Below are 26983 nucleotides of genomic sequence, written 5' to 3'. Positions count from 1 at the left end.
CGTTTACTGTTGACAGGAGAACAAGAGGAGACAATAGGACGAGGTGGATAATTTTATAATAAGGCCGTTTAATCACATGTAAAGATATCTTAGTAAAATCTTGCAGCAAGGCTCTTTCTGTCTGATTCCTATTGAATCGTCCGGAAAAGAGACCAGTTTCCAGAAATGTACAGTACTATATAGACAACAAGCAAAGTAGGTAGATCTGCGAGTCCGGCCTTCCGATTGGTCGATCTGGGTCTTGGGTAGTCCTGATCAGGCCTGGTGTCCACGTTCCATTGGTTCCTGAGAGTTCTTTGTCCTGAGGTCCAACCATGGGTTGGGTGTGTCTGTGTGATTGTCATGGGGGAGGGGAATTGTGGGTGCCGTGTATATGTCCTATGTGTCCAGCATATGTCCAAGAGAAAGAGGGGGTGTGTATGTTGTGTCAACTTATAGGTAATGTTGAGAAGTTGTTAAAACAAGTTACCAATATCTAATACAATTTCTTACAAATCCCCCTCTTCACGTCTCACAAGAGACGTGACATACAAGTATAAAAAGACAAAGCTATGGGATAAAATTTGTCAGAAGACAAATTTTTGATTCCCTCTCTTCACGTCTCACAAGAGACGTGACATAAAAGTATCTTAGTCCTCAAATAGATAGACAGGTCCAGCTTCCCCATCATCAAGCAATGGGAACATTTGGGCCCTTTCCTGATTAGGGTCTATGGCGGCAGTTATAACACAGCTACCAAGCGTGCGCGCACATGGAATGCAACAGCATCCACAAAGTACAAGAATGGCCGCAAAAACAGAAATTGATACTAGGATGGAGGAAACCAGCGTCTTATATTTACCAAAAGCATCCATCCATGAGTCCCACATAGTAGTGTCCACTCCAGAATGCTGTTTCATCTTACCATTAAGGGTACGAAGTCCCTCCAATGCTACAGTTAGACTCCCATCCGTAGCTGTGTTATTGGGAATGAAAGTACAACACTGTTCACCAAACATTGCACAGACCCCCCCCCGTTCAGCCAATAACATATCAACCGCGATTCTATTTTGAAATGCCATCAGGGACGTAGCTGCCAATTGTCCATGGACCGCCTCGAAACCTTGTTGAGTCCAATTGCCCAGTTTCTGGACATTAAAATGAATGTAGTTTATTCTGTCCACATTTTTATTAACTGTACACCACCAACAAAATGATGATTCAAACCCAGCTGTCACTTGGTCCACCAGTTTATATTCATCTGGCACCCCCTAGGGACACCAATAGCATCAATGTAAGTTGAGTCGTAACTGAGCAAGGACCAAAAAGGAGACCACTCCAATAACTACACCTGGAGTGGCCAACCACACATTAGTAACCCAAAAAACGAGAATATGTTAAACCCTCAGGTCCATCCCTCTATACAACCTGTACCAGGTGGGCTCGTCGCCACCCGGGAACTTCAAACCTTCACAACAGGGAGGACAAACATCACTTTTTATTCATTCGACAACATCAACTACAGCAAACCAAGGGTCCTCCACTGTCAAGCCCACTTTCCTGCGGAAGCTTGTTTTCGTATTAGCCTCTCCAACTGGAGCATCAAGCAGCGGCATCATACCATAGGCCCTTTCCACATCTGTAACAGACTTCAAACAAGGTATGATACAGGCAACACAAAAATGAAAAACAACAACTAGTGTCAGAAATCCAGTAATCATCATTGCAGTATACTTACCAAACCAACCACCCAGCCAGAGAACAGTCCACTCTCCTCCACACCTGCAAGACCCTTCATCTCCACTGATAACCTTGCCAACCCACTCAGAGCTTTTGAAATGCTCCCATCCGGACTAGTATTGTTTAGGGACAAACGTGCAACACTGTTCTCCAATCATTTTACATACACCTCCCTGGTTGGCCAGAATCATGTCCAGTTCTAGTCTATTTTGTCTACTGGTTTGAGAGGTAGCCTCCAATCGTTCAGCCATCCCCGTAAGTACTGTGTGGGTATAGTTTAACAAATCATTGTTAATTATAGTAGATATAATTGATCCAGACCTTTTGTTTTAGCATCAACAATAGCTGGGCCAATGATGGGCATCAGATGCCACAGGCCATCATTCCTGGTTAATGTCTGGAATTCGTGGGGGACCCCTATTGGGACCCCCAACAGGTTGGTGTGCATGTTATCTGTACCCTCAGACCAAGGAGCGTCACGTTTCTGCCGTCTCCTGGGTTGGTCCCAAGCCTCTGTGTCCTGTGTAGCTCCCAGAAGTTGATTAGCTATAATAATAGGCAATGGTGGTATCAGACTGGTCAAAACACATGAGCAACGACAATTTCCTTTCAAAAATGGGGTCACCCGCCTGGCAGGTCCACACATTCACCATACATCAGCAACACCTCTAGTTCCTAGTGGTATTAGTGATGCAGGTAGTAGCAGGGAGCCCTCCATAGTCTATACCGCTACCTGTGCCAGGGATACAGCTGTTATATCCCCCATATGCCTTAACTCCCCACGGTACCTTCTGGGGAGGGACCACTGGGAACACAAAACTCAGAGTTTTACACAGGGTTGAATTTGGCTCGAACTTTTCCAATATGCACATCCAACCTTCCCCATTACTTAGGACAAATGGGTGAGCAGCCAGAATAGGTCTGGCATGTCCACATACGACACAGTCCTTTCTATTAAGTGTTTTGTAGGCCAACCACATATTCTCCCTTTCCTCATATTCAGTTTCAGTCCCCAAATGTTCACTATCTGAGATGTCTTTTATATTTATTATCTGTACCAGATTGGAGAGCTTAGGTGATGGCGTGGGACTTGGTCTTGAAGTGGTGGAGGAGGCCGGCTGAACCCTGGTCCGTTGGAACTGGTGGTGGTTCTGGCAGCACTGCGATGGTATCATCCCCATCGTATCCTGATCAGGCAGCTCAGGACTACAAGCAGTCCTGTAAAACCCCACCCTCTCCCAGAGAACACATCATCAGCCAGAGATCAAGCAACACTTTCACTTCTATGAACGAACACAGTGAGGAAAGGTCGGGGGCAGGGAATTCTTCATTAAGGAGTTGATCCCCGAGCTCTATTAGCAACAGTTCTTCTCCTTAACTCTGTGATCATTCGGCAGTGTCAGTGTGTCTCACCCTCCAAGTGCGATATGCCCCCAGGTCGAGTGATTCACCTTCTCCCTTAATTCACCTGCAATGTATAAACTCTTGGACATACAGGTTTGGTTAGCAAACAGTTCCTCATTTGTTCTTTCTGATTATATATTTAACTTCTATGCCTAATTATTTATTTATTTTTTTAGCTATAAATGTTTAATTTTAAATAAGTTTATTATCCAATAGGCCCCATCCTTTCCTAGTCCACAATGTACCCTCCTTCGTTTGATACCTGGCTCTGGCCAGGTATCAACCTTACCTACTCTAAATAATAACTTAGTACATCATATTCTAGGAACGTCCCTTTTATTCCCCGCATATCCAATTCTCCCTTTGGCGTACATTCATATCTATTCTTTTCTAATTCTCTGTCAAGTGACTTATCTACTTTGAAATGTATCTGTGCTGCTTATATATGTTAACCCCTTTCTCCTATCTTATTTCACAGCCTACCTTGCTCATTTCCTGGTCCACCCTCCCCACTCTGCTCTCAAACCTTCAAGGTCTGAACAGTGCGGGGTAGACCCATCTGTCTGCCTTTTTGTAATAATAGTCAATAACAACTGTGTGTTCCTTTACAATATTAACTAAGTGTCTCACTGTTTTGACTTTATCTGCATGGATTTAAAAATAACCACAGGTCTTATAGTGTCAACCTTTAAAGTCCTAACATAACCTTAATTAACCTATCTCTATCTTCTAATGGCCAATACAAATGCTTACCTTATGGTCAAGAGTTATAAACTCTATTATAATCAATTTACCTCAAAACTAGTATTCCAAATGACACAATCTCATTATTCTCACCACATTTCCCCGCGAGTGATCAAGTCGCCGGAAAATGCAATGGAAACAGAAAACAGGTCAAAATGTTACACCTACATTCGTGTTCCATATCTAAACATACCAAAAGAACCCTTTATCTTCTCAAAGTCCCTTGCCTAAATAAAACTCAGAAAGTAAAACTCCTATTCCCATATGAGTGTATTCTTTTAAGATATCTTATCTCTGGGTACACGGAAACCCTTAACCTTAATGTTTACTCCAAAAAACAAAATTATGTCACCAGCATTCAACCAGTCGGCTGGGAGACCATTTGGGTGCTGCAATACTGCCATCTTCTGTCCATTCTCTGCATAGCTCTCCACCCACTCTTATTCAACCTTCTCAATTTGAGCCATATTAGTTTCTTATTTTAACTATTGTTTTCTAAATTTTGTAATTTTTTTTAATTTTTTAATCTATTATTACCTAGTTAGACTAGAGTGTCCGTGACATACATCCATGGGGATCCGGTTATAGTTATTCTATTAACCATGTGAAAGTGCCCAGGGACACCCCAAATGTCAGTAGGAATATCACAAATAAGGGGCCAGATATCCCTAGCCTTGCCCAGGGAGGGAGAAATATCCCTCTAACTGGGCGAGGTTCCTTTATCAGGGGAGGCGGAGTTTGATTCCGCATCACCTGAGTCAGAAATGTCTTCATTTGGAATCGAATTTAAGCTGTTTAAATCAGCTCTGACTTCTGTCAGTGTTCTAGAAGGGATTGGGGCTGGAGTGCAATGTGTGAGGTGGTGCCAAGGTGCGCCTGATTTACCTTTGACCTGGACTGAGTGTGAAGTAACCTCCCTCACTTCGTACTGTCCAGTCCACCTGGGTTCTAGCCACTTTCTCTTGTGGACATTAACCCCACCCAGTCACCAATTTTTACCTTCCGTGTGCCAGATCTCCCTTCTGCTTCCCCGTTGGACCTTATGAATCTGTGTGGAGAGAGCTGCAGAAAGTTCCGTCAATTATCAAACATTACAATTTGTTGTACATCAAGGGCGGGCATATGACCTCCCTCCCTTGGTGAACCAAGCATGAGGAGAGAGATGGGTGCCTGCACCTGGAGAGGCTCTCATGGCCAGCAACGCCAGGGGCAGGGCTTCAACCCAAATCAACTTCAAACCTGCACATACATTTGATTGGCGCGTTCCACGAGACTAACAGGTACCTATTTAGAGAACCTGTCTACCATAACTAACAGGTACCTTTTCCCATTTGTCACATTGTCTTGCCCCATATCTGTGTAATCTATGCTGATGTCCTGAAAACAAGCATTTGGGACTGGGTATGAACCCATGGGCGTTTGATATGGTTTCTTTGGATTGTGGCTACCACAAATGCTACACTCGTCACAAAACAAATCTGTCATGTCTTTCATGTGGGGGTGCCACCAGATGTGGGACACCTTCTGTAAAGTTTTCAGTTTGCCTTCGTGAGTGGGCCCATGAGCTTCTCGTAATAGTTCTGGACAGAGGTTTGCAGGGGCCACTAGTCTGCCATCATGGCATCTCCACAGTTCATCAGGTCCTTTGGTGGCCCCTTTCTGTCCCCATACTGAGTGTTCATAGGGTCCTGCTGAAAACTGGAGTTCTTTTATGTGTTGCCCTGTGAGCTCAGTCCGAGCTGGTTGAATCTGAAGTATCATTTGTCTCGGGGTGTATCCACCAGCTTTCTTGGCTGCTTTGTCAGCTGCATCATTTCCCTCGCTGACTCTGTTTTTCAGTTGTTGATGTCCTTTACACTTCATGATGGCCACCTTCTTAGGTAGTGAGACTGATTTAATCAGTTTTTCCATCTGTGTCTTGTGTTTGATTGGCAGGTTTCCTGTGGTGGTGAAGTTGCGTCTAACCCATTGTGGTCCATCAGTATGGACTGCTCCATGAGCATACGCTGAGTCGGTGTAGATGTTTACAGTCTTTCCTTCAGCTCTTTCCAGAGCTTGTGTCAACCCTATGATTTCAGCTAACTGGGCTGATGCAGGTTGTGTGATGATGGCAGATTCCAAAGTCACATGTGATCTATCCGGGAGCTGCTGCACCACTGCGTATGCTGCTATGTTCCCTTCCTCTCCTCTATAGCAGCATCCATCTGTGTATAACCATAGGTCCGGGTTGGTGAGTGGTTCGTTCCCCAGGTCAGGTCTCAGTTTCAGTTCCTGTGTAGCTCTTTCTGCACAGGAGTGGGGTAGACCTTCTTCAGCATTGAGTGCGTCTGCCATGTTTTTGTCAGTGTTGAGAAATGTGATGTGTGATTGTGTGCATTTATTCTGGATTTTCGTTTTCCTTTCAGCGCTGAACGTGAATTCTTTGCTCATCAGATATGCTGCAACCCCATGGTGGGTGTGGATTTCCAATGGATGGCACATTATCATGTGGGCTGTTTTTCCAATAGCTTTTGCCACTGCAGCCACATACCTGGAGCATGTGGTTTGCCCTTCTTCAATGTGGTCCAGTTTGGAGGAGTGATACCTCAACACTCTACTCTCCCCCTCTAGGTTCTGGAAAAGGATGGATGATGTAAATCCTTCCTTTTCAGAAACATCCAGATGGAACTTGTTTTTTTTAGTCAGGTGCTGTTAGGGCTACTGCCACTTAGAGATCTGTTTTCAAGAGTGCAAAAGCCTTTGATGCTTCAGTAGTCCAGGTCAATGATGAGTATAGGTTAGTGGTGGCCAGCTTCAGGGCCATGGGGCATATTCGTCAGACATGCCCTGAAAAGGGGGAGGTGATTGCTGATTCGGGTCTGGATTTGGGTGATTGTATGCGGGTTGAAGGGCCGCACGTGGTTGATACATCATTGGCCTGACTCCCCCTTGGTCTAGGGGCGTATCCTCGTCCCCTTTTGGCCAGAAACTGGCTTTGGGCCGGGGTTATTGGGTGCGGACACTGTCGCACCATATGCCCAGCTTGTTTACAATTATAACAGCTTCCATAAGATCCAGAGTACCTCTGGGGCTGTCCCCATGTGGGGGAATAGTTTGATTGTGGTAGTGGGTAGTAGGGTTGTAGTGGTGGTTCCGACGAAGGGTATGGTTGAAGCGGGTAGGCATACGGCAGTTGGAATGGCTGCTCCTGGGGTGGGTGTATAGATGGTCCCTGCTGGGTGAAGATGGGTAATTGTTGTTGCTGTATCATTCGGGAAACAGTTTTTTCAATAATTTGTGAGATTTCTTGTTGGTCTTCAGCCACCATCTGTTTCTTGGGTTTCTCTCCTTTCTGGGCCTCTTTCAATTGTAGTTTCAAAAGTTGTACCTGTAGGGACTGGATTTGTGTTTCAGCCCCTCCCTTATCCTTATTGTATTGGGTGATGTGGTGATGCACATGGGAATTGAACTGAGCCTGGGGAATTGCCATTAACCCCACAGTGCCCCTGAGATGGATTGGGGCCGATGGGGCTGCTGTGGTGGTAGGTGGGGCGTCATTATTGTTGGGCCTGCCCTCTTTGGTGTCAGTTGGTGCTCCAGTGACTACCCCCATCATATCAGGTTTTCTATAGGGGAGGGCCCTTCTGATCTCTTCAATCGCCCACAATCCTATTTTCATCTCAGCTTGTGCCTTTTCCCTTTGCTTTGTTCCTTCTTTTCTAAATAAGTGACTCTTATTCTTATCAACTTCACATTCTATCCCTTGCTTCACTACTTCCTCCAATTCTTTCTCCATAGTGAGGAGTTGCCCTTTTGATGGGGCGACTCCACTAAGGAAACCTGCTTGAGTCCATTTCAGTCTCACTTCTTCCCAAATTCTTTTAACGGATTTGTAGTGTAATTTCCCGCCTGCTCTGTCTTTCATTCTCTGATCTAAATATTCGTTGAATTTGTGTTTGGGGACGATAGTCGTGGTCATTTTGTCGTTAAGCTATGTCTGGGTCTATTATTATCTTTGTATACTTTAGCCCGTCACTGATCGAAACCAGCGATGTATTTTTCTTCCCCTAACCTCCCCCAGTCTCGTGTCCGACTCGCGTGGACAAAGGATTTTATTGCCGTGTATTCGATGAATTATTTTCGTTTTCCAACAATATTTCAGCTATATCTCTTTGAAACAATATACGAATATATTCACGCGCTCCTGTTATAATTGGAATGACAGTTTTCGGTACTTTTAATAAAAGATATTATTGCTTTTCGCTAATTTAATTAATTAAATACTTTGGCAAAATATTTCAGAAGTTTCCTTTGGGGACAATATACTAGTAATTCAGGCGCTCCTGATATAATTGGAATGGCAATTATATGATATATAATTCGAAAGATATTATTTCTATTAACTTTTCCGATTTAATTTGAACTTTTTCCGATTAATTAAATACTTTGCCAAAACATTTCAGAAATTTCCTTTGGGGACAATATACTAGTAATTCACGCGCTTCTATAATAATTTTCAAATTGATTCTCACCCTTAGGGATTTATCAACAGCAGGAGAGGGAAAAATCCGGTCAACTCATCAGCAGAAAATAGTTGCTTCACAGCAATATATACACATCGACACGGCGGTCACTTTATCACAGCCTCAACTAGCATATGGCTAGTTAGTAGCAATTGGTCTCGTGGAACGTTCAATCCCCCACATTGCGACAACACAACTTACACATATAATTACAACACAACTTACACATGCAATATTAGAATTCTCACGTAACACCTAGCTAAGTATAGCTACTGCACGACTATTTGAATTCACATTAGATTTCTCACGTAACACCTAGCTAAGTATAGCTACTGCACGACTATTTGAAAACGTATGGATTCTTCACGGTACCCCTATCTGATCGACTGTCAAATATGGCCCGACTGTGTGAATCGTTATATATATATTTTTTATTTTTTTTTATTTTTTATGGGTCGTCACGGTAACACCTAGCTGATTTGCCAAATCTAACTACTGCCCGGCTATTTGGATCCCATCTTTTAATTATGGATTCTTCACGGTAACCCCTACCTGATCGACTGTCAAATATGGCCCGACTATGTGAATCGTTATAAAGCTTATTCTTCACTGTACACCTACTCGATCAGCATACCGCGTAGTGCCAGACTATGTGAATAAGTCTTTAACCTATTAATACTTAGATATCTGTACACAATGCCTTAAATTCTAAACAATTCCACATAAATTTAGCAACAATTCACACTCACCACAGTACTCCTGATCTTTGAATTTAGATATTGGCTATAATACAATATACAGAGTTTGGTTAAACGGGTATCTGCTCACCTCTTTAGTTTCGAGCTCTTTGATCAGTTTCCTGTGTGGGTTGAATCGCGATTCTCCCTCGAAAAGGTCACCTCTCCTCTGGAATCTTTCTCCCTCTCGTCTCCTGTCCGATTAATTTTCTATTGGGCCAAATTCAAAGATGAAACCATCCTCTGCTTACCAAGTCTGTTAGTAAAACGTTTACTGTTGACAGGAGAACAAGAGGAGACAATAGGACGAGGTGGATAATTTTATAATAAGGCCGTTTAATCACATGTAAAGATATCTTAGTAAAATCTTGCAGCAAGGCTCTTTCTGTCTGATTCCTATTGAATCGTCCGGAAAAGAGACCAGTTTCCAGAAATGTACAGTACTATATAGACAACAAGCAAAGTAGGTAGATCTGCGAGTCCGGCCTTCCGATTGGTCGATCTGGGTCTTGGGTAGTCCTGATCAGGCCTGGTGTCCACGTTCCATTGGTTCCTGAGAGTTCTTTGTCCTGAGGTCCAACCATGGGTTGGGTGTGTCTGTGTGATTGTCATGGGGGAGGGGAATTGTGGGTGCCGTGTATATGTCCTATGTGTCCAGCATATGTCCAAGAGAAAGAGGGGGTGTGTATGTTGTGTCAACTTATAGGTAATGTTGAGAAGTTGTTAAAACAAGTTACCAATATCTAATACAATTTCTTACACTGGTTAAATAAATCAATAAAAAATGTTTTAACTCTTATTAAATCAGATTATTAATGATGACCTAAATGTACAATTTCGGCTCGCAATCAGGGCATTCCTGCATGGCAATATTCTGTATTTCCCCTGGTTGTCTGTGCGATTTAAAATGTGGGTCAAAAAGGAAATAACAGTATTATCTGAGTTTTTAACTAGCTACCCATTCAGGTCGTTCAAGATTGACGTCGAAATTGGACGTTTATCGATGTCCTGAGGATGTTGGGAAATGACTTCAAACCCGGACCCTAGGGGCAACAGTGAGCACAATTACCATCAAGTAGGCTTAGGTTTTGCTAGAGTTGAAAGAGAGCGATCCGGCTCTATGTATTTTACTGTTTTGTGAGTAACTGACACCCCTTGGTTAGAGGGGAATAAATCAGACTAAAAGTTACCTTACATGAACTTTACTCACACACAGGAGAAGATGAACATGGGTATGTAAATGTGTATATACATGGGTATGGTTCAGTAATGGACAGAAACAGATATAATAAATATGCTATACAGGAGATAAATACAAAGACCCGAATAGATATTTGTAAAGTATGATTTGCAAAGCCAATCCGGGCCTAGAGAGACTGCATGGCTAGAGCGTGCACAGGGGTGCGACATATGGCTATTGTTCCGATTGGCTGAAGCCATGAGTTGGAGGTGATATTGATCTCTCATGTGAAGGCAAGAAAGGGTGAGGTTTGGTGAGAGTCAGTCAGCGCAGCCACACATAAACAACAACAAAACACGCTGGAAATTAGTCCCACAGTGCCCTCGGCAGGGGGATTCTGTAACAAGAGTGTTGTGGGTGGTGTATGGACATAATCCCATTGCTCTGGTCCAAAAGGTTGTTTTAACCCTATCCCAAACCCATATCTTAACCATTTGGAATGAGTGCCGAAACGGAATGTTTTAACCCTATCCCAGACCTTGACCCTTACCTTAACCATTCGGGAATTAGTGCCTCAACTTAACCCTTAAAATTTGACATTTTGAGAAATGGAAGGATAGAGTGCAGCAGGAGCAACAATCCCATGACTCTGGATCAGAAGGTTTCGTGTTCGATCCCAGTCGTGGACACTGGTTTTAATTTTTATATTAGGGTTTTGGAATATTTTTTTTCTTCTATTTGACCTTTGGATAAATTAAATGATACAGAGCAGCAGGAGCAACAAAAACACTTTGAAATTTCACTTTTGGAGAACGTGAATGAATGTCTAATTCTGCAGTGATACCTTGTTGAGCTACCGGTGTCACCCCCGCTACCCTCCTGCTGTGTACCGGAATCCTTCTAGAGATAACTATCTAGCTAGCTAGCACACAGTGTCCTTCGCTGACACCTGCCGAACACCTGCCCCCGCCGACGTTAATAGAACTGCGGGAAAACAGTGCCAACAGGCGGGGGCTCGATAGGACACACTGCCGGTGTCCTATCTATCATTAGCTAGATAGCTACCTATCCCACCTGCTGTGTAGTTAGCTACCTAGCACCCAGTGTCCTTCGCTAATGCCTGCCGAACACATGCCGTCGTTAACAGTACTGCAGGAAAACACTGTCTACCGTTGTACTAGCTAGTAGCTAAAAAATAATCCACATATTATTGTGTGTAGATCAGTGGCACAAAGTCTCAGTTTAATCCATTTTAAATGCAGGCTGTAACACCGTTTTTTGGGGGGGAAAGTCAAGGGGTGTGAATTCTTTCTGAGGGCACTGTATGTATGGATGTTTTCGTTCAAATCAAAAGGGGTGCTGTAAAAAAGTGATTGATTTCAAATGGATTTATCCCACATGCAGCAACGCAATTGCACTCTTCTCGGTACACAGGTGGGAGGCGGGGGCGCTCCAGTACAGTAATGCACCAGTATGGTAATGCTCGGTAACGTTGGATGCCAACCGCTGATAAATTCCACAGAAGAAAAGGCGGGGCGACAACGCCGGTAGCTAACTCCAGTACACAGCAGGCGGGAGAGGTAGCTAGCTAGCGATAGCTAGGACACCGGTAGACAGTGTCCTTCGTCCCCCGCCTGTCAAGCACTGTTTTCCCACAATTCTGTTAACAACGCTGAGGGCAGGTGTTCAGCAGACGGGAGCAAAGGACACTGTGTGCCAGCTAGTGAGAACTACGGTGCACAGCAGGCGGGATAGGTAGCTAGCAAGCTAATGATAGCTAGGACACGGACATTGTCCTTCGCCCTCACCTGTCAGGCACTGTTCTGCTAACAAGGGCAGGTGGGAGAGAAGGACACTGTGTGTTAGCTAGCTAGGAGGACACTGGTACACAGCAAGCTAGGACACTGGTAGACCGTGTCCTTGGCCTCCCAAAAACTCAGAATGTATTATTTGTTTCCCTTTTCACCCACATTTTAATAGCATAGACAATCAGAAAATCATTTTTGAGTGTGGTATAATCGTCAGTGCCAGAAGGAGAATGGCAAAAATAGTCAAGATGACATGCGGGCCCCAAACAGGCAAATAATGGTGCAGTGTACAACAGTGTACAGAACGGCATCTCTGAATGCACAATATGTCGGTCCTTGTCACGGGGTGGGCTATTGCAGCAGACAACCACACCGGAATCCACTCCTATCAAATAAAAACAAGAAGAAGCGGCTCCCGTGGGCAGCTATCACCAACACTGGACAGTTGAGGAGTGGAAAAAGATTGCCTGGTCCAAGGAATCCTGGTTCCTGTTGCGTCATCGTCATGTGGATGGCAGAGTCAGGATTTGGCGTGAACAACATGAGTCCATGGCCCCATCCTGCCTGGTGTCAATGGTACAGGCTGGTGGCGTAATGGTGTGGGGAATGTTTTCCTAGCACACGTTACGTCTCTTGATAACAATTCAGCAATGTTTTACTGTCCCGAAGAATTCAAGCTGTTCTGGGGCAAAGGGGGATACATCCCGGTACTAGATGGGTGTACCTAATACACTGTCCGCTTAGTGTATTTATGTAATATATCTCTGGACCAGATGAGGGCAGACTAATGCCACTAACTGCACTGCAGCTTTGATGTGAGTACATAACTCTTACATTAGCCTATATTTAACCCATTCTACTTCTGTTTTAGATTTTAGCTGAATGTCAAAACCGAGGAAATATGGGTGGTGCTCGTGAACTACTCAGGAGAATCGTGAGATTCCCGCCCGGATGGTTCTCCATCTTCTTGAAGTCCTTACAGGTCACTGAACACAAGTACCTGTTTAAAGAATTGACAGGGGAGTCAACTGGTGATAACTTGATAGGTAAGAATTTATAGATTGCCCATATATTGTCCTTCATCCTAGCCTAAACCATGCTCCTTTGAACTTGAATAGTAGCTTTGAATAAGTTGTAAATATTGACTAGCCTATCCCTGTCTTTTTCTCATCATGATATAATTTATAACATGATCAATACACCAGATGAGCCAGGTGTCCTGATGGCTGTGAATGAAGCTCCAGGGAATGTGGATCACATGGTGGAGGAGGGTCCTGTAGAAGCAGCGGGGAAGTCTTTTCTCCCAGAGCAGGAGACATTGGAAAGCAGTGTGACCAGCATGCATCTGGATGAACCTTCAGAAGCTGACTCAGAAACTGCAGGTGCAATATAACACAGTCATACCCTTTTACTGACCTTAACAGCATTGATCATGATAGTCAAGGTTGTAGTGCTGGGCCTTTTGTCCATAAAGCGTCTCATAGTAGGAGTGCTGATCTGGGGTCAGTTTTGCATTTTAGATTATAATGAATGGACACTGGGGGGGGCTGTTCATAGGTCAGCACTCCTCCTCTGAGACGCTTTATGAATACGGCCCCGGTTGGATATTCAACCTTTAAGGATAAATAAGTAGAGTGCTAGAGGAAGGTGCATTGGAGACACATTTTTGAAACACTGAAGCAGTACTAGTTCAAAGCAGTAAATTCAGTTGAAGTCGGAAGTTTACATACGCTTAGGTTGGAGTCATTAAAACTCGTTTTTCAACCACTCCACAAATTTCTTGTTTTACAAACTACTATTATTCTGACATTTCACATTCTTAAACTAAAGTGGTGATCCTAACTGACCTAAAACAGGGAATTTTTACTTGGATTAAGTGTCAGGAATTGTGAAAAACCGAGTTTAAATGTATTTGGCTAAGGTGTATGTAAACTTCCGACTTCAACTGTACAGTATTTATACTGAACAAAAATATAAACGCAACATGCAACAATTTTACTGAGTTATAGTTCATATAATCTATGGATTTCACATGACTGGGCTGGGGTGGGGTGCAGCCATGGGTGGACCTGCAAGGGCATAGGCCCACCCACTTGGGAGCCAGGCCCAGCCAATCAGAATGAGTGTTTCCCCACAAAAGGGCTTTATTACAGACAGAAATACTTCTCAGTTTCATCAGCTGTCCAGGTGGCTGGTCTCAGACGATACCGCAGGTGAAGAAGCCGGATGTGGCGGTCCTGGGCTGGCATGGTTACACGTGGTTGTGAGGCCGGTTGGACATACTGCCAAATTCTCTAAAATGGCGTTGGAGGCGGCTTATGGTAGAGAAATTAACATAAGGTTCTCTGGCAACAGCTCTGGTGGACATTCCTGCAGTCAGCATGCTCCCTCAACTTAAGACATCTGTGTCATTGTGTTGTGTGACAAAACTGCACATTTTAGAGTGGCCTTTTATTGTCCTCAGCACAAGGTGCACCTGTGTAATGATCATGCTGTTTAATCAGCTTCTTGATATGCCGCATCTGTCAGGTGGATGGATTATCTTTTTGTGCGTATGGAAAATATCTGGGATCTTTTATTTCAGCTCATGAAACATGCGACCAACACTTTACATGTTGCATTTATATTTTGTGCAGTATAAAATCTGTGTAAACAAATGTTAACACATTAAGCTGAAATTATCACATTGAGATGGATGACTTTAACTTTTGAAAATTATTAGCACGTCAGTTGTGTAAATAATTATTGTTTGATATTTTTAGACCTATATAGTGGCACAGAAGAACCCATGGAAAATGGGAAACCGGAAAATAGCTTGGATCTCTCAATGCCAGGTAATATTTAATTCACCTTCTCCTGTTCTGTTTCATATGCAGCAATTTTTGGAAAATAGCTCAACCCCTAATTATTCTTTGAACAAAAGTTATAAACTGTATCTGACATTACCTTAGAAAATAATGCTGTTGGATTACATGTTAGATTCATAGCAGAGGCTCTTTTTAAAACAGTTTGAAGTGTTGCGAGTCATCAGTCAATCACAAATATATTCCTACTCAACTCCTCCACCATGTACAAAATGGGGAACCATCAAAGTCACACTTGAAGGGGAGTTCTAATCATCCCTCACTCTAGTCTGCAGTCTGCAGTTTTGGATTAAGTTAGCAGCACTTGCACTGTGTCTGTTAGCATTCATCTTGAAACGATAATGGTGGAATCAGTTGAACACTTTTGGGAATGAGTGATTGAATGCTCAAACTATGTAGGAGAAGGAGAGGGAGCTTGCAAAGCTTGCTCAAATAAAGGCCAAATGTGCAATGAAATCCAGTCTGCTATTCCTTTCATACGTTTACCTCAAGTTGCTCACTCAGTCAAATTTCCTGAAAAGTTATTGTTGTTTCTTCTCAACCTGCTGTGATGTTAGTCTTATATTGCATCATGTCCTCATAACATTCTTTGAAAGCTCTCTTCATTGTTTTACGCATTTAAAACATTCGATAATATCTGTCAGGACCTCGATCAATCGAATTTCAAAACCAGGTGTTGCGCTGATGAATAATTCAGATCCCTGAAAATAATTAGATGAATTTGTAATTATAGTAAAGTTATAATAAGCATTGTTGCTTGTACTTTAGTTAACATTTTGAATATGATAGAATGAAAGGAACTTTCGATTGGTTTTTCCGTTTGGAGGAGAATCCATAGTTTGGGTGAGAGAGAAATGGAATGAGAGACAAGTTTGAATGGAAGAGTTCCTAGAGCCTATCCTATTTGGCTCAGAGAATATGTTCCATGTGTATCATGACAAGCCACGACAGGTTAAAGAGGACGGAGCGTAGCCAAAGCTCTCAATTGCAAACGCATGCTATTTAGAGTCCATATAGGGACTAAAGGAAGAGTTGGATGTTGTTACATGGTTATGATTCAGTAATATGCCAAGAGTGCGCAAAGCTTTCATCAAGGCAAAGGGTGGCTACTTTGAAGTATCTAAAATATATTTTAAAAAAATTGGTTACTACATGATTCCATATTTATTTCATAGTTGTGATGTCTTCACTACTATCCTACAATGTAAGAAAAAGTCCAAGAAAAACCCTGGAATGAGTAGGTACTGGTACTGTATGTTAGACAGTGATGCCTTGGGTTCCACATGTTTCACACGCTTGACATCAATTTAAGTATGAAGGAATTTGCCCTTTTAGAGGCAAAACTTTTAGTTGTCTCACCTCACATAAAAAATGTGACTGATTAGTTCACTTTAATAGGCTTTTTATAAATCAGCCAATTGATATTTATGCCATGAATCCGCCACAAGGGGTCTGTGAGTCATTGGACGTCAATGTTACGGGGCAGATGAGCCAGCAGGAGGCCTCGGCCAGGTGAAGCCTAACACACCGACGCGGACAGCTCCTGTCACTCAAACCAGCCTCTGATGACACCACTGTGTGTCTGTTTGTATCGCCTTTATTTTGAGTTACTCTCAATCTTGCTTACATTACTCTGCTATCAAGACCTCTGAGTCACCATATTCAGCCACATGTTGGGGATTTTTTATTTATTTAGCTACTCTGAACGTTGGGCAGAATGCCTGATGTGAGCAGATCCAATACATATGGGGTTATGGTGCGTTTCCATAAACCAGTGGCATGTGTGCTCTGCGGCTTAAAGAAGACATTGGGAGTATATTGCATTCTGCTTTCTCCATCAGGCGGAAAAACACTCTGTGTGGGATTCATATCTTATTGACATGGCATTAACCATGGTGGAATCTCCTCTCTAATAAGTCTGGGATTTGCTGATAAAAGACCAGGAGAGCACAAAGTTTGTCTGTTTCCTATTGAGTTTAGGACACCATATCTCTCCGTTGGTTCGTGTTGCAGGAGTCCAATTTAATCATGATACTTCAGACGAGAGACCTCTAACATACAATGTATGCGTAGGGAGATTAAAATGTTTTCCTTGTAGTTGTACATGTAAGCACACCTGCTTTTTCCATAACATAGACTGACCAGGTGAATCCAGGTGAAAGCTATGATCCCTTATATGTCACTTGTTAAATCCACTTCAGTCAATGTTGGTGAAGGGGAGTAGATGGGATAAAGAAGGATTTTCAGGGTGCTGATGTGGACAACAGTTGTGATCTGAACCTCTCTCTCCTCTACAGGCTGCATTGCCACTGCTGCTGAAAGCTCCCCAAAAGCTGTCATTGTTCTTCGAGATTATCAGATGGATGTGGCCAGGCCCGCCTTGGAGGGAAAAAACATCATCATATGCCTCCCAACAGGAAGTGGTAAAACCAGAGTTGCTGTCTATATTACCAAAGAACATCTGGACAGCAGGAGGAAAGAGGGCCGACCAGGGAAAGTGGTTGTCTTGGTTAACAAGGTACTCCAGTTTCCCATACAATGTCCCGTGCACACAACCTGTCTGTACTGTATGTGTGTGTATTGTCACATACTGTAGCTAGGCCTATAGAGATCACAAAGAAAGCTGCTAGCACAGTACAGTACTGGGCATGACACAGTTAGTCTCTACTCAACACAAATAATTTCTTTAAGAGTAATAAAATACACCACTTAACAACAATCAGTTTGGCAGTCATTCCCATGCTATTTTTCTATGTTGGAAAAACCATTGTCATATCACATCTAGCACGGTTCACATGTAGGGTATGCTGGTACTCATTTTGGGTGCCGGTACTGTTTATATTTAAGTGCAGGAGCTTCACAATACTTTTGAGCTAATATTATATGAGGTGCAGGAAGTCCAGCAGTAGAAAAATGTAGGTGGCCGTACTCAGCTCCAGTGAGCTCCTGCCCAAGTCAAGCACTGCATATAAACGATGCACACCCCTACACGTATGACTGTGTTATGAAGTTACTTAGTGTTCTTTTTCCCGATCCAATTTGAGAAATGTATTCAATAAAACACACAACATGATATGCATCTTCATTGAAGTAGAAATAACTTGAGTACCTCCCCAAACTAAAAAACACGAAATATGTCATCTTGTTGCACGCATTATTGTAACACACATCCAATTTGTCAGTCTAAACAAAAAAATGTATTACCTCTGTTCATAAGTAGTTGTACTTTCAAACAGAAAGAACTGTGCATATGCACCAGCTAAGTGCATACTGACATATTGAATGTGAATAACCTCTAGTCTTTCTAATAATGATATGTTCTCCTTCAGGTGCCCCTGGTAGAGCAACATTACTCCACAGAGTTCTGGAAGTTCCTTAAAAACAAATACAAAGTTGAGAGGGTCAGTGGGGACTCCCAGCTCAAAATCTCCTTCACAGACATTGTCCAGAAAAACGATATCGTCATCTGTACAGCCCAGATTCTGGAGAACTACTTGGAAAGGGCTCACAGTGGAGATGACGATGGGATTAAACTTTCAGGTTTGACATCATTTTCTTGAACTGAGTTTCCTAATGACTAAATCTGGGATGGGAGTAATGTTAATGGGAAACATATCTACAGTAAGCTAGGCATGTTTATGTAAAACTTTCACCATGGGTTTTTATCTCCGCCTTAGTCCAAAGTCAGTCTGCTGGCCACAGCTATGGACGTTAGCGGGGTTTGGAATTGGAATGGAAAGTAAACAGGACGTGTTCCCTCTGAGAATTAATTTGACAGGTTCTTGTCAGTCAGTTGCTTCCGGCTCTCCTGCTTGCTCTTGCTGGCACTCGCCAGTCCAAGGTGGAATATCCCTCAGTGTAACATATGCTGTTTGTTGAAACGCCTGAGAGGGTTAGGTTTTTTCTGCTGCTTTCCAGGCCACACGTCTGTTCAAGCCATCAGTGTGTGGCTGATCAAATTCACATGAGAGCCTCTGTCACTGCATCAGACTGAATGTTCCACTCCAGACTCTTATGCCCTCTGGGGAAGGGAATTATAGCACTTCTGTTTAAAGTTGCATTTGTGGATGTTCATACCTCATCACACGTCTCTCAGTGCTGTGAAATTCACATTTAAACCTTTCTGAGAAATGGACTCTAGCGACACAGCAGTCATGCAGTGTGGTGGAAAATGCATCGTAGACTTCCTAGAAATGTAGTGGTTAATGTGGGAGGGCCTCAGACATAGAGCCAGACCAGGGAGGGTGTAATTTGTGGGTGTCAATAAGCCACTTAAGTATATTTACAGCACTAGCATTATGGGAGATAAAACAAAGGGAATGTTGAATACAGGTAGTAAGGCTAGAGCCAACTATTGTTCCTAGGAGCCCTACAGCAATATAACCAGACCCACGGCACAATGTAATGGGAAAATCGGACTTTAGAGGAGACAAAGTGATCAGCAGACCAATCTGGCCTGGGCGGAAGCTTTTCTATGGTCTATGAGGGTCAGACGGTTTTAGATTGTTGAACGAGTAACCGCAGGAATGTTTCATTTGAAATGTACACCAGCTGTCTCCTATATCCATTATATGACACGTTCTTACGTTAAACCAATATGTTTCATTTTGTCTTCCAACAATCGCATTGAGTGTATTTGCTCCTTGTTTCTGCCATGTAGATTTGTCACTGATTGTGATCGATGAGTGCCACCACACACAGAAGGGAGGAGTCTATAACCACATCATGATCCGCTACCTCAAGCAGAAGCACAAGAACACCAAGTTAAAGAAAGAGCAGAAGGATACAGTGGCCATCCCACAGATCCTAGGCTTGACCGCCTCACCCGGCGTCGGGGGAGCCAAGAAAATTGATAAAGCAGAGGAGCACATTCTACGAGTAAATAACATACACTACTAGGCTACATCTCTTTTTTTTCTCTCCTTCTTTTTCATTCTCTCTCTAGACACACAACCTCGTCATTCTCATTCTTGCCCTTCCTCTTTTCATTAAGCACTTTCCTCCCTCCCTGTCAAGCCCCACCCGCCCTTTGTCCCTCCCTCATTCAGTTACTACTCTGCTCAGTGCTCACCCCTGCTCAGCCAAGCTGTTTCCAATGTTCCACATGGCCTCCGCGCTCCGTAAACCTCACCATGCCTTTTTTAACCATGCCTACGTTGGGCTCCTGAGTGGTGCAGCAGTCTAAGGCACTGCATCTCAGTGCTAGAGGTGTCACTACAGACACCCTGGTTCAAATCCAGGCTGTATCACAACCAGCCGTGATTGGGAGTCCCATAGGGCGGTGCACAATTGGCCAAGCGTCGTCCGGGTTTGGTCGGTGTAGGCCATCATTGTAAATAACAATTTGCTCTGAACTGACTTGCCTAGTTAAATAAAACCTTTTTTTCACCACACAGGAACATTTTGGAAACAGCTTTTGGTTTTAACTCTCAACGGGTCACACTGAAGTGGTGATGCAAAATAGATGTTATTGTTATTTTATTTTAATATACTCAGTGGTGTAAAGTACTTAAGTAAAAATACTTTAAAGTACTACTTAAGTCGATTTTTGGGGGTGTCTGTACTTTACTATTTATATTTTTGACAACTTTTACTCCATTCCTGTACTTTTTACTCCATACATTTTCCCTGGCAGCCAAAAGTACTCTTTACATTTTGAATGCTTAGCAGGACAGGAAAATGGTCCAATTCATGCACTTATTAAGAGACCATCCCCGGTCATCCCTACTGCCTCTTATCTGGTGGACTCACTAAACACAAGTGCTTCGTTTGTAAATGGTGTCTGAGTGTTGGAGTGTGCCCCTGGCTATCCGTAAATACATTTTTTTTAAATCAAATAGTGACGTCTGGTTTGCTTAATAAAAGGAATGTGAAATTATTTATACATTTACTTTTGATACTTAAGTATATTTAAAACCAAATACTTTTAGATTTCTAATCAAGTAGTATTTTACAGGCTGACTTTCACTTTTACTTGAGTCATTTTCTACTAAGGTATCTTTACTTTTACTCAAGTATGATAATTGGGTACTTTTTCCACCAATGAATATACTGTGTGATTGATTAATAGAACACTTCTTTGGAAGTACAGTATTGCATTGCTAAGCATTGTGACTGATCTTTATTACAGAGGCAGGTGGTTTCTAATAAACCTCATCATATTTGTTTTGATGTTTTTGCTCATTGGTTCAATTCATGTTCTGTCTTTTGTAGATCTGCGCAAACTTGGACGCATTCAAAATAATGACGGGGAACCTTGGGGAAAACAAAAAAGAACCGCACAAAAAAATTGCCACTGCCGAAGAGAGAAAAGAGGTACTCTTTTTTAAAATTCCCAGTAGAAAGAGATGTGGATTTTCATGAAATAATATATATACATTATCCTGAGTTTTTGAAGTGTGTAGATGTATTTATGTGCTTACATCTGTTTAATTTTCTCTTGTCAGGATCCCTTTGGCGATGTTATCAAAGGAATCATGAATGCCATTCACATCCATGCTGAACTGAACCCTACCTGCGACCTAGGCACCCAGAACTATGAGCAGTGGGTGGTCCAGAAAGAACAAAATGGTGAGGGAACACATTTATTTTCATGTTCTTTTGTAATGGAGGCTACTAATAAGAGGTGTAATCTAAATATATTTCATCCATTCTCTATACCAAGTTTCATAGCTGAATAAAAGACACCCTGTTATACCCCAAAAGTATACTGAACAAAAATATAAATGCAGCATGTAAAGTGTTGGTCCCATGTTTCATGAGCTGAAATAAAAGATCCCAGAAACTTTCCAGATGCACAAAAAGATTTTTTCTCTCAAATTTTGTGCACAAATTTGTTTACATCCCTGTTAGTGAGCATTTCTCCGATGCCAAGATAATCCATCCACCTGACAGGTGTGGCATATCAAGAAGCGGATTAAACAGCATGATCATTACACAGGTGCACCTTGTGCTGTGGACAATAAAAGGTCACTTAAAATTAGCATTTTTGTCACACAACACAATGCCACAGATGTCTCAAGATTTGAGGGAGCATACAATTGGCATGCTGACTGCAGGAATGTCCACCAGAGCTGTTGCCAGAGAATTCAATGTTAATTTCTCTACCATAAAACGTTCAACCGATCTCACAACCGCCGACCACGTGTAACTACGCCAGTCCAGGACCTCCACAGCCGGCTTCTTTACCTGCGTCTGAAACCAGCCACCCGGACAGCTGATGAAACTGTGAGTTTGTACAACCAGAGAATTTCTGCACAAACTGTCAGAAATCATCTCAGGGAAGCTCATCTGTTGGCTCGTCGTCCTCACCAGGGTCTTGACCTGACTGCAGTTCTGCGTCGTAACGAGATCCTGAGGCCCATTGTCGTGCCATTCATCCACCGCCATTAACTCATGTTTCAGCATGATAATGCACATCTCATGTCGCAAGGACACAATTCCTGGAAGCAGAAATGTTGTAGTTCTTCCATTCCCAGCATACTCACAAGACATGTCACTCATTGAGCACGCTTGGGATGCTCTGGATCGACGTGTACGACAGTGTGTTCCAGTTCCCAGAATATCCAGCAACTTCTCACAGCCATTGAAGAGGAGTGGGAGAACATTCCACAGGCCAACAGATACATATCTGTATTCCCAGTCGTGAAATCTATAGATTAGGGCCTCATTTATTTATTTGAACTGACTGATTTGCTTATATGAACTGTAAGTCAGTAAAATATTTGAAATTGTTGCATTTATATTTTTGTTCAGTGTACAAGCAGTGTATCGATGTTTTCCTACAGCTGCAAAAGAGGAGAATCAAAAAGTGAGAGTTTGTGCTGAGCATCTACGGCAGTACAACGAGGCCCTGTACCTAGGCAAAACCATCCGCATGTGGGATGCCTTCAGCTTCCTGGACAAATACTTTGACGAGGAGCTGAAGAAGAAAGTGGCCCCAGAGGACGAGGAGGCCATCATTAAGACCGACACAGAGAGATTCCTTTTCACACTCTTTAAAGGTAGCTTACTGTACATCTAATGTTTTTAGTACATTGTAATGTAGCCCTACATAAATAAACTCACAGATATCTTTCACGTCTTTCTTCAAAATCTACTTTCTTGCAGATAGCAAAGTGAAACTGCAGGATTTGGCTAAGCTTCCCCAGTATGAAAATAATAGCCTAGCTAAGCTGAGAACCAAAATCCTGCATGAGTTTACATCTAGAGAAAAGGCTAGAGGGATCATTTTCACAAAGACCCGTCGCAGTGCCATCGCATTAGCTCAATGGGTTCAGGAGAACTCCAAGTTCGAGGAAGTCGGAGTAAAAGCTTGCCATGTGATTGGAGGAGGAGGCCAGAGTGTTGTGAAACCAATGACCGCTGTGAGTGCACTGTTTCACATTTTACAAAGGCTGGCTGTCAGCCAAGTCTGCTTTTTTACTTAAATAGATTACTTTGAAAACATTCACTGTGAAAATGTACTTAAGTGGATGACAGTAGTATTACATCAAATTGGTTCATCTTTGTTTGACTAATGCACACTGTCATACATCTTCTGCTGTGTAAAGTTGTGCTTAATTACATTGTATTGACTAATATATTTTGCCCACGTTTGTGTTTTTCAGGCAGAACAAAGGGATGTTTTGAACAAGTTTCAGAATGCGGAGATCAACTTACTGATTGCAACGACAGTGGCTGAAGAGGGTCTGGACATAGCAGCATGTAACTTTGTGATACGATATGAGCTTGTGACCAATGAGATCGCTATGATTCAGGTCAGTGATTTCAAGGTTAACTGGCTTTGTCAAAAACATGTCATTATTAGTCAATATCCACATTATTAACTAAGAACTATGAACTTAGATTCTGTATCGTCTGCTAACTCTCTGCTAACTCGCCAAATAAATAGTATTCACTGGTTAGCAGACAATGTATTCACTGTATAACTCAATCCGCATTATCATGCTGTTCGCATGACTTCAATCGCTCACTGCCATGGTTTAATGAGAACATGTTTACTGTGTTTGTGTCTTGTAGGCCCGAGGCAGAGGCAGAGCTGAGGACAGTAGTTATACCTTAGTGGCGGGGGAGGGTTCTGGGGTCGCTGAACGAGAGAGTGTCAACGAGTACCGTGAGAAGATGATGAGCAAAGCTATCGATAAAGTCAAGAAATTAGATCAAGAGGAATATGAAAAGAGGGTAAGTCTCCTCTCAACTCTTAACTGCCAGCTTGATACTAAATGAAATATATTTTAAGATTTGATTTCTTAAACCTAGTTGAGTAACGTCAACAACACACAGAAAAAGATATACTAATTGCGTTTTAATTGTTTGTTGCAAGATTGAAGAATTCCAGATTCAGGCGATCATGGAGGAAAGAGTGCGAACAACCAAGAAGAAGCAGAAAGGAATGAAAAAGGAGAGCCCGTCCAAAGTGAAGTTCAGTTGTAGAAGCTGCAACAAACCAGTCTGCTCTGGGGAAGATGTTGAAATCATTGAAAATATGCACAGAGTCAACGTCACACCCCAATTTAAGTATGTTCTGCTGCAAACAGCTGTCCTCTTGTCAAAGTAACCCAACCTGTGCAAGTTTGTAGCCTAATATACAGTACACGGTTGTTGGTAAAGATGTGTTGTACACACGTTCTAGCATTAGAAAACTAAAAGATATACCCCAAACCCCTATATTCACATTTTAAAATGCTTGCCTTGAGTCTACATACAGCCCCTCAACCACAGATGTAAGTTATTATTGAAACAATGTCTGTTCTCTCTTTTGCAGGGAACTTTTCATTCAAAGAGAAAACACCTCACTTGTTAAGAGGCTACTGGACTACGATACCAATGGTTTCATAGCATGCAAAGACTGTGGACAGGTAGGCCTATGCCTTGTCCTAATTCTGTAAAGAGAGAAAGATGTTGGTGTTGACCTATAATAGACAACAATTGACGTTAAAGTTTGAAAGGCACTTGCCAATCTAGCAAGTAAGGAGTATTTTTTTTTGGTTGCCTGAAGATTTGCCTAAAAATGTACATTTGCTTTTTACATGCAGGAGAGCCATATATGACCTACTTTATACCTATACATATGGGAGGAATCAGAAAGATCGGTAGTGGAATGATTGTATTTTGGTTGTTATCAGTAAAAGATTCTCAGAGCAGGCTCAACTTGCCCGACTGCCATAAATGCCAAAAAGTGTCTGTCTTTCACTTAAACAATTGGGAGAAACCCAAGTGATCAGTTTTAGGCTACTAGAATTCTTTCTGTTTGGTTGTTTTCAGAGCAGGCTCAACTTGCGTGACTGCTTAGTTCATTTGCCCAAGGCAATAGGGCAACCCTTAATGTCAATCCCTGAATAGATATTCAAACATTTCAATCTATATCTACTGTAAGTGCATGTTACAAAGCCAACTGTTCACTCACATCGATTTCTTCCCGCAGAGATGGGGTTCAATGATGCTCTACCGTGGAATCGAGTGTCCTTGTCTTCACGTCAAGAACTTCCTGGTGACGTATGATGAAAAGAGGAAGAACGTCAACAAGTGGAGCGAGCTGGGTATCCAGTTACCTGCCTTTGACTATGCTGAACACGCTCGATGTGTGGCCGAAAGTTCAGAGGATGAAGAATCAATGTAATAATATGGTAACTACAAAAGATCAAAACAAATGCATGCAGCTCCATGTATCTGTGGTAGTTGGATTGAATAAATCAGCCTTACATTTTCACTTGAAGTTACACATGTGCACGCTTTTACAATGTGACTTTGCTCATATCTTTTTAATTGTGAAAGCTATCATTGATGCAGAATGATATGGGGGCTTCAGGTGTCTTATTTTTAACAAGTTGCTGCTTTTAATTGTCATTAATTAATCATTGTATTATTCAATTTATTGACAATGACTATCAGTAAAATGTTGAATCAAATGAATAATGTGCTTTTATGATTGAAAAAAAGATCATGGAGAAAATATGACATTACTATGTGCCCTAGATCTCTCCATGCTTAATCACTGATTTGTGACAACTGGTTCAGCAGGAAGAGAGATTACTAGTTGAATATGCTGTGCAAACATTTTATTTTTCTCCATTTCTTTTTTCTTTAAAAACATTTCTAATCTGTGCTCCTAGATGAGCTGTTGTTGTGTCAGACACTGCATACATCATGAATGGATCAAACTAAAGATGAAATTGAACTTCTTGACACACCTCCTCTCCCTTGGGATCCTCTGGTGTTTTCCCGGACCCTTTGGTACTTTCTAAACTACAGTGCACCTGTCGGCACACATGTTTATGTTTAGATCTAACACACTAGACAGGTGTTTTTTTGTGTGTGTGCATTGTCAGTAAATTCACTTATCACTTTGCCAATGTCACAGGTGTGACCTGTCCAGGGGTATGGTGATGTGTTGCCCTGGCTACTGTGATTTGATAGTTCAGGGAGTAATAAAAGGAAAGAATATGGGTGCCCCGTCTTTTCATTTTTTCATTGTTTTGTTTAATCCTAAATATTTCCAAAATACAAATGTCTGCCATGTGTAAAGTGCATGAGGAGACAATAAATTGAGCAGGCAATTTGCCTCAATGTGTGTTTGCTTTCAATCCTTTCTGTCACTTGGCACAATCCTGCATGGAATAAACTGTATATACTTTGCAGACATACAAATTAATGTTTATTCACAAAATGCCTAGAACTCCACAACTTGCGAATATATTCTATATAATTCCAATTGTTACCCATGTTCACTGATAATAACTGGACTACTTGTGATATGTGGTGAATAGAAAAGCCACTTCCTAAATCTTAACAAATTCAGCGCCCTCTGAAAGTTATTTGGGCTGCTGACTTCGAGGAGGCATCCCTGTGACTAGTAAGCATTTCCATTTCCAAGCATTTCCTTACGGTTGCATCCTGGAGTTTAATAAGGGAAGCCAAGTAAAACTTTAATTGGAAGGAGTATTTCTTTTTTTGTGTGCTTAAGTTTAGTTTTTTCTGCGTTATGTTAATTATTTGGCATCCAGAGACTGCGAAGAAGTTGACT

At 42.2% G+C, this 26983-nt stretch overlaps 1 protein-coding gene across 1 annotated transcript in view; it reads left to right on the top strand.

The window, feature by feature from the left end:
- LOC139538448 (interferon-induced helicase C domain-containing protein 1-like) overlaps window positions 1–26405 on the top strand; it is a 27389-nt gene extending 984 nt beyond the window's left edge. Inside the window, exons 2-16 of the mRNA XM_071340508.1 lie at window positions 12966–13140; window positions 13300–13476; window positions 14857–14928; window positions 17256–17476; window positions 18288–18498; window positions 19619–19836; window positions 21172–21273; window positions 21405–21528; window positions 22746–22961; window positions 23068–23324; window positions 23568–23717; window positions 23980–24141; window positions 24284–24477; window positions 24725–24818; window positions 25385–26405. Coding sequence (XP_071196609.1) covers window positions 12966–13140; window positions 13300–13476; window positions 14857–14928; window positions 17256–17476; window positions 18288–18498; window positions 19619–19836; window positions 21172–21273; window positions 21405–21528; window positions 22746–22961; window positions 23068–23324; window positions 23568–23717; window positions 23980–24141; window positions 24284–24477; window positions 24725–24818; window positions 25385–25579 — 2568 coding nt within the window. The 3' untranslated portion in view covers window positions 25580–26405. The remainder of the gene's footprint in view (window positions 1–12965; window positions 13141–13299; window positions 13477–14856; window positions 14929–17255; window positions 17477–18287; window positions 18499–19618; window positions 19837–21171; window positions 21274–21404; window positions 21529–22745; window positions 22962–23067; window positions 23325–23567; window positions 23718–23979; window positions 24142–24283; window positions 24478–24724; window positions 24819–25384) is intronic.
- The last annotated feature ends 578 nt before the right edge of the window (window positions 26406–26983 follow it).

The sequence above is a fragment of the Salvelinus alpinus genome, chromosome 14 (genome assembly GCF_045679555.1).
Source record: "Salvelinus alpinus chromosome 14, SLU_Salpinus.1, whole genome shotgun sequence".
Lineage (NCBI taxonomy): Eukaryota > Metazoa > Chordata > Actinopteri > Salmoniformes > Salmonidae > Salvelinus > Salvelinus alpinus.
This window is presented reverse-complemented; position numbering and strand designations above follow the sequence as displayed.